Source organism: Struthio camelus, chromosome 30 (genome assembly GCF_040807025.1).
Source record: "Struthio camelus isolate bStrCam1 chromosome 30, bStrCam1.hap1, whole genome shotgun sequence".
In the NCBI taxonomy this organism is placed as follows: Eukaryota; Metazoa; Chordata; class Aves; order Struthioniformes; family Struthionidae; genus Struthio; species Struthio camelus.
Window position 1 is genome coordinate 4,648,302 of NC_090971.1, and position 13,143 is coordinate 4,661,444.

Here is a 13,143-nt window from a genome sequence, read left to right on the forward strand (position 1 = left end):
AAAGAGTTTAGACGAGTGTCTGCAGCAGTGTGCCCGACTACGCTCTTGGCAGAGCAGCGAGTGGAAAAATCCCTCCTCGATTCAGCCTAGGTAAAGGGAGGTTAAAAGAGCTTTCTCAGGCTGCCAGAAGATAGTGAGCTATTCTGCAAGCTATTTTGCAATCAAGAGGCTCAGGGCAGAACAAACCAGACGATGCACTGAGGAATGCGGAAAAAAACAAGGGGGAAAAGCATTTTTCTTGCTTTAAAGATGAGCAGTGAGATGACACGATTTTTTTGCTCAAGTATGACTGTTTCCAGGGATTTATGTAGTTCCCTTGCTGTGGGATGGAGCAGCAACTTGCCTTTGCCCTAAAAGTCTCTGGTGAGTAAAGACATCTGTCTTGCATGAGCCTGCATTATCGATGCCTGCCCTTCACGACCAGCTAGCACAGAGCAAGGGGCAGCTTGCAGGGAGCAGGCTACGCAGCTGGATGACTGCTCCCAGCTTCTGTTTTGGCACAGAGGGAAAGACACTGACCCTCACCAATGCACTAGAGCACCAGCGACAGGCAGTGGAGAGCACTCAGAGAGCATGGCTGAAGGCTCTGGCTGCAGTCTTTAAGGGAGCACCTCCTGGAAGATGGCCTGCCTGGCTGTTTCCCTCTATAGCGTCCTCTGCTGACACTGTTGAGGGGTCTCGCAGTCCCACTGGGGGCAGAGGGATCATGTGGACCCCAACAGTTGTTTTTACAGCCTTCATCCCTCCACCCCAATCATGCAACCAGTTTGGCAATGCAGGCAATTCCCTGGAGAGCAAGGGGTGGCTCACCCGGCACATGAAATCCAGCAGCGTGGCAGTGATGGCAGGGTGAGGCTTCATGGAGTGATGCATCACAAGAATGGCAGGCTCTGGAAGAGAGAGAGCAGGGAGCACCGTGCTAAATGCCCCAGAGACGCCCGCACCTCCTGTGCTCCCTCTGTTCCCGCAGACCCAGCCTTCTGCCTCTGGAGCACAGGGGAAGAACCCCCTTTGGCTCCTACAAACCCTGCCCTCGTCCAGCTCCCTCCACTCCTAAATAACACTCATGCTTCAAGCAGTGGCCAGAACCAGGCTCCCTGCAGGCGGGAGCTACTAGCAATGACCCCAGCTATATCAGTCCTTTTTCATGTGCCCCAAGCCCTGGGACGGGAGCACACAGCCCTGCCTGTCCAGGGAAAGGGAATGTTCTGGGGCCAGAGACCTCGAAGAAGATGCTTGCTGCTACCTCTGAGGTGAAAGCCACAGTTAAAAGTGGCCCCATTCAAGCAAATCTCCCACCAGTTTGCAAACCCCAAAAGGAGTTCAAGGCAGGGCAGGAACTGATGCTCTTCGGAGACAACCTATTGGGCTTCCCCACCAGATCCCACTATTTCCACCAGTTCAGGAAGCCATTAACCCTTTCTTTTGACTCCTGCCCATTTAGGGAAAGGCTCCCCCCCACTTAGAGTACCTATATTCATGATGCTGTCCTTCTCAGGGTTGAAGAAGAGCCAATCATAGAACAGGGCAAGTTTGGCATTTGAAGCAGCAACGTTGGACTAGAAAAGAAAAAAAAAAGTTAATTTAAATTGGATATTGAGTACTGCTCCCTTCTGCATGCCCAACATACTGGATCCTGATACTGCTTTTCCATGGGACAGAGAAAGCCCAGCTAGCAGCTGCAGCAAGCAGGGAGAAAGGATGGACACACATGATGCTCTTCCCACCACCAGGGTAGGGCAGAGCTGGCAATCGATCTCACGGGTACCCGCTGCTGCTGAGCGGGGGTGAATTTACAGAGAGTGTGGGAAATTCTAGAGCAAATGCCTGCTGCCTGCTTGAAAGTAGCTCCAGCCAGGCCAATACGTAGAGCAGCAGAGGCCAAGGCAGCCCTAAGCCTGGGAGATATAAGCCATGTGCTCTGCTAAGCGGGGCCTGACTGCAACTCTGAACTGGGTATAATCAGACTCTGCATATCACTTGCCATTATCTCTTATGCTTTCATGGGCACATGAACAGTCATTTCCTTTCCAGCTTCTGCTCTGTTCTGTTTGATAACTGCTGTGGACTGCAGCAGTGGGATAAGGAATAACTGGGAGGAGACAGTGGATGCAAACAGCAGAGCGCAAGGTTGTAATGAAGCCTCTCATTGCATGCACTCTTGCACTCCACTTGGACAGGAGAGGCCCCAAGACTTGTACACAGGCCACAAACATAAAGCAAAAATAAAAAACAAAACCACACTTGGAAGTGAGAAAGTGAGGTTTATCCTGGAAAAGCAGATCCCAAAGAATCCAACGGGCAGCAGAGCCAGGACTAAAATTCAGAGCACAAAACAAATACCAACGTCCTAACCACTGCTCTGCAATTCTCTCCTTCAGCCCAGCCAGTGAATACCTAATCCCAGTCTCCCCAGCAGCTTTCAGCGCCAGCAGGTTACCCGCTTCGCTGCAAAGGAACAGCTCCCAGGCAATTACGTGACTCCCTCTCAGACTTGGCCTGAGTTCGGGAACTACAGATTAATGGCTATTCACTTACTGGAACTAGGCCCTAATTACAAGCTTGCTTCCCAAGCTGTCAGGCAGCACAAGCCACTGAGGGTACCTCTGCCTGTCACAACTCACCGTGCAGGTGGTGAGCAGCCACCCAATGATGGCCCAGCGCGGGAGGATGTCGGAGCTGAGCACCTCGTTGGAGGGGTGGACCACACCACAGATGTAGCGTATGAGGTCACAGCGCAGGGACTGGCTGTCGGGGGTGGACAGGTACTGCCGCTGAAACCAGTCTTGGTACCGCTTCTGCTGGCCAAACCGGACCTGAAGGAAAAGGGAAAGTCACAGGTTTTGCTCAAGGCTCAGAAGCATCTGATTTGATGCAGGGAAGGTTTGGAAAGGCTGTTATAACCAGTGCCTGCTATCCTACAGTTGCATCTTTCGGCAATCCCTGATTCATGCCCTGCTCCCCATCAGCCCCTTGTTGGCAGCATCTTCAGAGAGACTGAGGAACCAAAAAGGCCATTGTGCACTGTTCTCACGGAGGGCCTGTCTCCAGAAGGGCAGACGGGACCACCCGCCCCGCGTGCACTGCGCCCACGTGGTGCACAGCACAACCCCTGCAACCAGCTTTGGCAAGCAGCTGGGAAGGAGACAGAGCAAGGGGGAAGTAAGCTCTGCCTGGTGTCTGAACACAGATAACAGTTAACCCTGGTGCTGTTACTGTGCAGTTCCTGGCCTCTCTTGAATACTGCTGCTGTTGTTGGAGCTCTGATAACCCACCACATTGCAGCCATTCAGAAAAAGCACTTGCCTTGGAAATCAGCCAACCAGGAGCAATGTTCCCCTGCAAAGCCATTTTGTGCCTCACCAGGGATGTCTTGGGCCTGTCTACATCAACTTCTGCCGGGCAGCCTTTCCCCCTCCTGTTGCCATTAGACGCCAGAAGCAGAGAATATTTGTACAAGTAAAACTTGCTACCCTCTGCCCGTTGGACTGCTCTTTCCCCAGACTGCAGTGTTTAGTCGCTTACAGCATTTTCCCTCGCAGAGCTGCACAGAAAACTTCACTAGCAGAACTACGGCAGCAGCGGGTGTAAGCGCTCTGCCCCCCTCACCAGGCCGAGTGCCATGGTGGGAATGGGACTGGAGCACCACAGACTGGTCAGAGACTAGTGCCCTCCTCCCCCTGTGCAGGCACAGGACCCCAGGAGAGTGCAAGGGAGTTACCCGTGAGGTCATGAAGAGGAGCTTGGTTTCCATGTCGGGAGTGAGGCGACATGCCAGGAATTTGCGAGAAGTCCTTGACTGGAGGAGCTGCAGGACACCTAGGGAGACACAGAGACAGAGGTCTGTGCTCGCACGGCCCCACCAGGCCCATGGGAGACACAGCACTGAACAGGATCCAGACAGGAACTCACCAACATCCTCAGCAAGTTTAGTTTCTTTGCCTGTAGTTTGGAGCATGAAGCTCCTTTGCCCCAAGGCTATAGATATTGGAAAAGAATCAAGATTTTGTCTGGAAAAGGTCTCCTAAAGCATCTCCTACCCATAATGAGTTTTGTCAGTGATCACTAATGAGCACATGAAGGATGCCAGGGAGGAGAGCCCAGAGAAATGGAGGGAGGCTACATAGCAAGGCAGTGACAAGATCTGGAGGAGAAAAGAGAAAGTCCAGGCTCCAGACTCATCAGCACACTGCCCATCTCTCACCTATTTGCAAGGGGGCACAAAGATGATCTTAGATTCGTCTCTGCTACAGTGAATCCACTTGCCCCACTGCAGACCTGGGCTTCAGACAGACCACTCAACCTGAGCACTAAAAGGCAGGGCCAGCATGAACAGTGCATGTTCTGGGCTCTACCAGCACTTAACTCCAATTTCTCCCCTGGAGTGAAGGTACCCATCTGTAAAGAGGAAGATCAGACAAAAGCAAAACTGTGTGTATGCATGTGTGCATAGGGAATGGAGAATGGAAAGGAGAAGGGGAAGTTGCAAAAGCTGCTCTCAATTCCAGAGAGCTGGAAGAGGAGGAATTTATGACCTGAGCAGAGAAGCTTTGCTGCCGCTTGACAAGACCTGAAGGATTTACAGGGCAGCCAGCTCTGACGCAGACAGGCAGGCGCTGGGGACACTGCATGCACGAGGTGTGCTTTGCTCTCTCGCCGTTTGGAAGTTCTTGTTATGCCACCCAGCCAGAGGGTCACACCTGGGGGACAGCTGGAGGAGGGAAGCTTCAAAGCAGAAAGAACAGACGTCAGCTTCCGTGGAGCTCAGAGAAAGGGTGGAGCGAACTGCACATCAGGGAAAGAGAGCCACACAAACACCTTGCTTGCTGAAAGCTCTCAGCGCACTGGAGCTGCCCAAAGGGAAGGACAGGTCCTGTGCCCAGGAGCCACCCCCGGCTCTCCTGCTGTCGCAATTTCTCCCCCCTCAGTGCTGCTGGGCTCTGGCCCTGGTCGCAGGAGAGTGCAGTTCAGCAAGGCTGACTTAGATCAGTGGTTACAGAGTCATACAAACCTGAGAGCACGTGGACTGGCAGCTGCTAGAGACAATAGCCACCTTGCAGAGCAATTATTATAGGCTCTCCATAGCAGGCAGGAGGGTAAAGAATAAGTTTATGAAAAAGGCCAACTGCAGGGGAAATTATTTCAGGGAGGCGACTTTGCAGGCTCCACAAGAGCAAGTGCTTAGGATGGCTCCCCCAGACAGATCGACTTCTGCTTGGAGTGCTCCCCTCTGGCCCCCAGAGCTAGCTCTGTGGGACGCAGAGGAGTGGCAAACCCAGACATTGCTCTTTCTGCACTATCAGACACAGACTGCCTCTCCTTGCAGAGGTCTGCACAGCTGTATGTGTGCTGGGGTGTCCCACTGGGATGCACATCAACACCACCTGCTCCAGCACTCTGTAGCTGAAACCACAGTGAAAGTCAGGCTTGTGTATGTACAGGTCCTACCCAGATGTCCTCTCACCTTTATGAGCCGCTGGGCAATGTCATGGACCACTCACTGCTTGGGGTGCCCAACAGAAAAAGAATGGAACTAAGGGAGAAGGGACAAGAACTGCGCAGGGAGAAGCTTGCTAGTTGCCAGAAGAGAATGAGTCAGGAACATCAGGCCAGATGTTAGCCCCAACTTAGGTATCGTTTTGTTGGGTTACTTTGGCTAAAACTAGTAGCAAAACATGAAATAGCCCTGACTGGCTGCCCCTACTGATGTGGAAAGTGAAGCTGGAGGGACATTTGTTAAGTGCTTCAGGACACTCTAAGCACAAATGCAAAAGCTCAGCATTCAACTGTGAAGCTCCAGACAAAGCTGAGAAGAGCTTCTAGTGAATTCAGAGCTGGGCGAAGAGGCAGGGCTGAGCCCTGGAAACATGAGCCTTCCTTAGCTATAGGACAACATGCCTCCATAAGCCCCACATGCTAACTGTGATACCTAGACGTTTGTGGGGAACTCAGTCCTTGCAGCCTTTCAGCTGGCAAATCTCAGCAGAGGCCAGCAATGACAGAAGAGGTTCTGAAGATGGAGAAGAAGCCAGAGACCAGAGAGCTTAACAAGCATTTAATCAAATGAGGTGAGTTTCCCTGAGCGTAATCCAAGATCTTTAAAGTGACGTTAACATGGCTCCTGAGAGGAAAGCAGGCATTTGGGGGGGGGGGGGGGAGAGGGGGAGGACACTTTCAAGCCCTCCTTCTAAAAGCTCATTAGAATTGCTGCAGACAGATAATGGTGTGACAGCCCCTAGAGAAGTGAATAATTTATACCAATAAAAAATTATAAATATAACACTCTCTCAGTCAAGTCTATTTTAACCCAGGCTTGTGCAGAGATCTCCATATCTGAGTGTTCCTGCACACCAAGTGTGTGAGGCTACAGGGAGAAATAAAATCCCATTTAGAAAGCGTCAATTACTGCAGCTTCTGGTCTTCCTGCTTTAGAGTTAGTTTGCTTGAGCGCTTTTCTGGAGAGCCTGGAGAACTCAAGACATTTTACGTCTTTGGGCTCCAACTTCAGCTAAGCTTATACATCAGGTAATTAAAAAATAACTACAATTATGGAAGTGTTAAGTCCAGAACAAGCAACAGAATTTCCACAACCCTTGCTGTGGCCTGGCTGCATTCTCATTATATGTCATTACAGTTGCCTGAAGTATCGGTTTTTCAGGATAGTTTAAAGCCCAGATGCCTACAAGGCCTCTGCAATATTTAAGGAAGGGTAAAAGCTGCCAAGCATCCGAGTTGATCATGGGAGACTGGTCCCATCCCTCCCCCCATTCCTAAGCTCCTTGCAGCCAGCAAAGGGCTGCAACGGTGCGCGACGGCACGTCTGCAGCCAAGGGGCCCCAATGCAGGCTGTGCCCTGAGCGCTCGCAGGGCAGGACGGGAGCCGGCCACCTTTTCCTCTCCAGCCTCGCCTACCTGTGAACTGCGCGCTGAGGACCTGTGGGTTGTGGATGATGTCCTTCCAGAGCTGCTCGAACTCGGGTATCCTGGCAACGTTTTGCAGGAGCCTCACTAGGTCCCGGCCAATCATGAAGCAGTCCATGAACTCGGGAGAGGAGAGAAAAATCTCATTTACTGTTTACCTGCTACCGAGCAGGGGGGAAGGGAGAAGACACTGGAGGGGTGGGGGGGCTGGAAGAGAAGAACAGTCAGTCCTTCGACCTCACAACTGGCTCCAGATGATTCACTCTTTGCACAATATCTAAACTCCTGCCCCTGGCAGCCTGCCCCTCTTTTGAAGCTAGCAGGTTCTAAGAGGCAGAGTGACAGGCGGGAAGGTCAGTGGCTATTTTAAAATGTTCTCTCCTTTGTAAAGCAAACAATCAGACCATAAATCTGACATTTTCTCTCCAAGACTGCAGCCAGTCTCTGAAACTAGGACTTGACACTTGGTCCTTCTCACCCAGCAAGAAGGGGAGAGCATGCAGCACTCAGACTGGTGGGCAGGGAGCAGCACTGCCCACATCTGCTACGGAGCCATCGTGGCCTGTGGGGCTAGGGCAGCGAACGCAAGGATGCCTGCCTACACCTGTTTTTTTTGGCGGCTTTTACTGCAGGGGATGATGGACTGAACAGCAGCCTGGAACTGCTCTCATGTTCTCCTCCAGCCTGCTGAAGATGCCAGCTGCCTCCTGTAAGGGAGGAATTGACATTCTTGCAGCTATGGGCCAGCGGAGGGTTAGCCATGACAAGCACTGAGGCACCACAGTGGCTGGCAGGAAAGGGAATGGCTTCAAACCTTGTGGCTTGAATAAAAGAAAGAGACCAAAAGGAGACAGCCCAATCAAAACATTTTTCTCTCCTTCTCCACAGCCTGGAGCTTTCGAACCCTTTGACACCAGCTATTCACAACCTGCACCGAGAACAAGCCATTGCTGCCCGCATGGTGCAAGCTGAGCGGTGACTTAGAGAAACCAGCAAGTCTCACACTTCCAGCTTTTCTGAAACAAACACTGCTGGAGGAACGCAGGCAATGTCACCAAATACACAGATACAGGCTACCCAGGGAGCAGAGGGTCTTTTCCCCAGCCATCCCTGGATTTACTTACCCGTTCACGGAGGAGGGAGATGCAGAAATCCACCTCCTTTTGACGAAGCACTTGGAGCTGAGATGTGCCATGATGGTCCACAATGAGCCGCAGATACGTGTACACTGCCATGGCTATCAGGATACTGCTTTTCAGTACCCACTCTCTGCAAAGGAAACAAAAAAAAAAACCCCATCTTCTGCCACCTCCTTGAGAGAACCACAGCAAGAAGTGATATAAACATGGAGGCCCAGGCCAGAAGAAACTGAGGCACAGAGAAAGGGGCACAAAGTGAGCAATGGCAGGGACTCCCAACCTGTTATGGCACGCTCCAGCCTGGAGACCGTTCATTCGGAGGCCAATCCCCGCTCCGCATTTCACTCTGTACTAGCTGCCTGCTATGTTTTATTCCACCTCTTCCTCCTCTGTGAGCAGTCACATCACAACCTACCGTCTCGGTTCTCACAACCCAAGACCTCTAGCGAGGTGGCAGACATGCTCACGTGAAGTGCTGGGTGGATTTCCAGGGTCACAGAGATGTTCGCTCTCACAACAATCTACGGTATTTGCAACTGCAAGCAGTAACGTGCTCAAAGTGAGTGCAGGGAGCAGCTGCTCCATGAATAGACTTGGCCTCAACACTAGCACTGAGCGTCACAAGAGCCTCTTTAGCAGTTCCCACAGTCAGAACTGCGCTGAGCAAGACACTGCAACAGGACAAGCTAAGCTAAAGAGGATCTTCACATACGGTCAAGCCTAAATGCTCTCAGATGCACCCGTGCGAGAGGTATTTTCATGCTCTGTTGCTGCCAGTCAGCTATTGCCAAGCGGATTAATCCAGCAAACAACAGCGGCATCCTGAACAGCAGGTCACACACGGCAGCTGTTAATGAGATGTGTCATCTTTCAGGCAGCAGCTCCACGCAGTCTGCCTTGCTCAGTGGCTCACAAAGCAGGTGCCTTGCACGCGCTCATCGTGTCCAAGACACACGACACAGCAGAGCAGAAAACTACTGACTTCCACGGTCCTGGGGTGAAGGACAACACTGGAGCAGGCATGCACAGAAAGTGGCATTTGTGCCTTTTTCTTTGCCAGTGTAACACACACAGCTTTGGCAGCCTCAGCACTGGGGGCAGGTGAAGAGCTGCCCCTGCCCTGACAAGGCAACAGCAATGGGGAGCAGAGGGAAGAGTGCAGTCAAGAATATCAGGAAGCTGGAAACGCCAAATGGGAGGGAAATGGAAAGAACTAGGGAGAAACAGATGTGCTTGAGAGGAGACCAAATACTAGGGAGATCTGTGAGAGGGCAGATGTAGCCGTGTCGAGACAGTCTGGAAACTGCATCTGGAGAGACATCACAACACGGCTGTGCATACTGCAGGGCTCTACCCCACCCCAGGGAAGGAAGGGGCTGGGGACCCAGCACATCTGTCCTGCAGCGTGAATGTCTACTGGCTGTGACTCCGGGGTGGGGAGGGGGCAGGCACAGCCACCAAAGGCAACGCAGCTTGCTGAGCTGGTCAGCAGCACTCTGATCAGTGCAGGGTCTCTGCAGCTGGGGTTGGCTTTCTGGAAGCAGCTGTGGTATTTTTCAGCCAACTGGCTTTGGTTCCTGAGCACAGACCGGTGCTGCAGCCCCTGTTCTCCTGGAGCAGCTGAGCCCGTGGCAGGTTAGCAAAGCATTTCCCTCAGCTGCTCCGTAGCTCGTCTCCTGCTCCTACCTATGCTCACCCGCTGCAGAGGAGGAGGCTCCCGGAGCCGCGTTCCTGATAGCACCCCAGCTGCTGGGCGTGCCACTTCTCAATCTCCCTTATCTAAGCACGACAATAAATATTCTTGGTCCATAAAAACGACCCAGTCAGCCTGATTTTTTGCGCTGAACGCCGAGAACGGGCCAGGCCTGCTTGGTGCCTTTAGCGTGATTGATAACCCACAGCATCTCCTAGCTCAGCGAGCTGTAAATCAGAACCCCACGCAAGGGCCACTGCGGCGTGCAGCAGCTGTACTGCCACTGCCACCTGAAGAGACAACAGCCCAGTGGCAAACGAGTCAGCTGCCCTCAATCACTGGAGGGAGCCTGGGAAGACGTGACAAGTGTTTGCTTTCCCAGGCTCTCCACACTGCTTCTAGCTGGATGCGAAGAGCAGATTAATTAGTCAGCTGGGCGGTTTGGCCTGGCAGCACACGGCACTGTGCAAAGGTTACATCTAGGGAGGATGTGGGAGTAATTAAGGCCAGGATCCCGGTGGGCTGTCAGGTCAGCATCTCCCTCTTTTCCCAATAAGAGCTTTGCAGAAAATAAAATGCTGTCAAAGGGGGTCAAAAGCTACCCACAGCCACAGGATTCATCGATCCGACAGGCACAGAAAATGAAAACACTCAGAGGCAGCGTCACATTCACGCAGCCATTAGCAGGGAGCAGCTAAATATCATCTGGCCTAGGAGACGTAGCAGACTCGCCCCCTCTCCGAGGTGGGCAGCGCTTGGGGAACAGCTTTGTTGTAGTTGTACTTAAATAAACCATGCAGTCAACACTGAACATGGAATCAGATCTTCACATGCTTGGCTTTAATTAAAGCCTTGGCTCTCCCCTAATCAAAGGGCATTCATCCCAGCAAAGAGCTGCAGGCTCTCCCTTGGGGTCGCTCCCAGTCCTCAGCTCTCCTCATGCTCAGACCTTTTATCAGCTGCTACAGCATGTACCGTTGACACTCCAGCAATACCTCTAACAAGGGCTGAGCCTTTCCACTCTGACAAACTCCTCTCCTCAAGTGATAAAGCTCAGCTGTGATTTAGCACACTGGGCTTTCTCCTGCAGACCCAAGGCCAGATGTGGCTTCAGATCACAAGTGAGAAGTTGCCGTTTCTCCCACAGTCCAGCTGTTTGCAGTTATTTGGTTGCAAGACAAAAACCGCAATGTGCTTTGGCAACACGAGATGTAGAGCAGCAGGAGCAAGGAGCATCAGTGTACAGCAGGACCAAATCAAGGAGCTGGTGAGGCTCGGATGTGTCTGGGAACAGAGCAGTAGCACAAATGGAGCTGGGGAAACAGTGAGAAGAACCAAAGGTCAGAAAAGCCAACAAGATCTCCAAAGGGCTCTCCTTCGTGCTTCCTAGGGCAAGCATGTACAGCAGGGGCGCTAGATGGCACTCCGCAGCAGCATGCACGAGCACAGTTATTCCCAGAGAAAAATCACTGGTAGGACTGTTGTTTGCTGTGGCCAAATAAATGCTTTAACAACTTGATTGTTAACCACAGTAATAAGTGATTTTCGGAGAATCGCTGCTATTATAGACAATGAAAAACTATAGTCTATTTAAAAATAATGACTCTGCCCAGCTGAGGGCTGCAGCTAGGAATTTTGCTTATCATCAATTAGCGGCTGCTTTGCCAACAAAGGACAATGCTGAGCCCATAGGACAATACTTCCCAGATGGCCTGTCCACAACAAATTAAAGTTGCAGCCCCAATGAAGCGGGAGCTGTTTAAACACAGGAAGCTTTTTGGGCAATTAACTCTGTCCTACTCCTCCAAAAGGAACACCTCCCCCACAGCTCGGGAAACTCAGGAAGAAAATATTCCAAGGATGCTGGTCCAGAGCCATGTGTGCTCTTCAGCGATGCAAGGTGACCGCTTCTCACTGTCACAGAGGGTCGGCTGACCACCTACCAGGTGTAGCTGTTATGCAACAGCACAACACACCACAGGCACAGGAAGACACAGGACAGAAATACCGGCCTAGGCAGGCAATCTGATTTAACGCGAAGTGCTGCTCCTTTCCAAACCCTGCAGAGGAAGCTTGCTAACAGAGGGACTTCAGGACAGCCTCCTACAGACAGCCACTTAATTCTGTGGGTTGCAGCAAAAAGGCTTTGAGAGCTAGAATTTTGTGCCACAGCCTGAAAATACACTCGTTAACACGGTAAGGGAGCAGAGAGGTCTTTTTTAAGGGAAACCCCCATCAACACACTCGTACTCAGCCTGTGGGCACAAATATACTGCCTTGAAACCTGCCCCTCTTGCACCCGAGCAGGAATACCCTCCTTTTCCCAAGAGCAGGCAGGCAGAGCGCGCTCTCATTGCATGCCAGGCCACTGCTCTCTCCAGACACTGCACCGGCCTCCACCAGTGCCTCCCGACCGGCCATACCTTTGCTCAGTCAGTATCTCAAGGACATTCTCAGCCAACCAGATATTCTTTGCTGTCACATCCCCGCCTGAAACCAAAAGAGCAATATGGGAGAGAAAAGCTAGTTAGATTAATGAGTGCAGTTTTCTCTGTTGTCAGATTCATCTGAACCATTGACCATTTACATCCCTGCACCCTCAGTAAAGCAAAGCTAATTAAAGAATTTGCTCCCTGTCCAGAGCATATACTCATATCTGGTCCCATTTTGCCAGGCACGTATGCTTGGTGGTTCCTAGATATACAGTTAGCATGTTTCTAGGCCTAAGCGTAGCAAGACTGTTTTTCTGTTACAAAGGAGATCAACTGGGTCTTTGCTGCAACAGTACTCTTTGGAAAAGAACTGTAATCATCTGGAACATGGAATCAATAATTACCCTTCTGGAAAGCAAGGGAGAAGCCAGAAAGGGATGACATTCAGTAGTTAGAAAAGACGCTGGAAGAAGGAAAACCCAAGTGCTTTAAAACACGTCTGGAACAGTAAAGGAAGCAGGTCCAGTGTGAAAACACAGAAAACAACAACGTGACACTGTAGGCAGAACAGAGGATCAAGACTCCGCGGTACTGTCCCTGCTCTCACTGATCCATGACATGGCCTTGGCCAAGCCCCTTCCTCCAATGATACAATATCTGACGTTTTCAGAAACGCATGATCTGCAGACATCCAAGAGGAGGAGCAGCTTAACATTCATAACTGCTGAGCCTACACAAGGGATAGAGTGTCTGCAAACGGCCCCATTCTCAAATAGGGGCAGGTCCTCTCCACATGGGCCTGCAGCATGAAGCTGGAGCCTTTGGCTAACGTCACTGGGAGCGGAGATGGACTCCTGCTCATAGGGGCACAGAAAGCTGCTATGGCAGGCAAGCAAGCCATTATAACGGGATCATAACAATTAAGGCATCACAAGCGGTAAGAAGTGAGACAGTAGCG

At 51.6% G+C, this 13,143-nt stretch overlaps 1 protein-coding gene across 1 annotated transcript in view; it reads right to left on the reverse strand.

Annotated features, from left to right (window-relative positions):
• The window catches only part of INTS3 (integrator complex subunit 3), a 48,678-nt gene that overhangs the window by 21,508 nt on the left and 14,027 nt on the right, over positions 1-13,143 (reverse strand). Inside the window, exons 6-12 of the mRNA XM_068922133.1 lie at positions 12,177-12,243; positions 8,046-8,190; positions 6,913-7,042; positions 3,722-3,819; positions 2,625-2,816; positions 1,472-1,559; positions 811-890 (exon numbers count right to left, since the gene is read on the reverse strand). Of these exons, the coding sequence (XP_068778234.1) occupies positions 811-890; positions 1,472-1,559; positions 2,625-2,816; positions 3,722-3,819; positions 6,913-7,042; positions 8,046-8,190; positions 12,177-12,243 (800 nt within the window). The remainder of the gene's footprint in view (positions 1-810; positions 891-1,471; positions 1,560-2,624; positions 2,817-3,721; positions 3,820-6,912; positions 7,043-8,045; positions 8,191-12,176; positions 12,244-13,143) is intronic.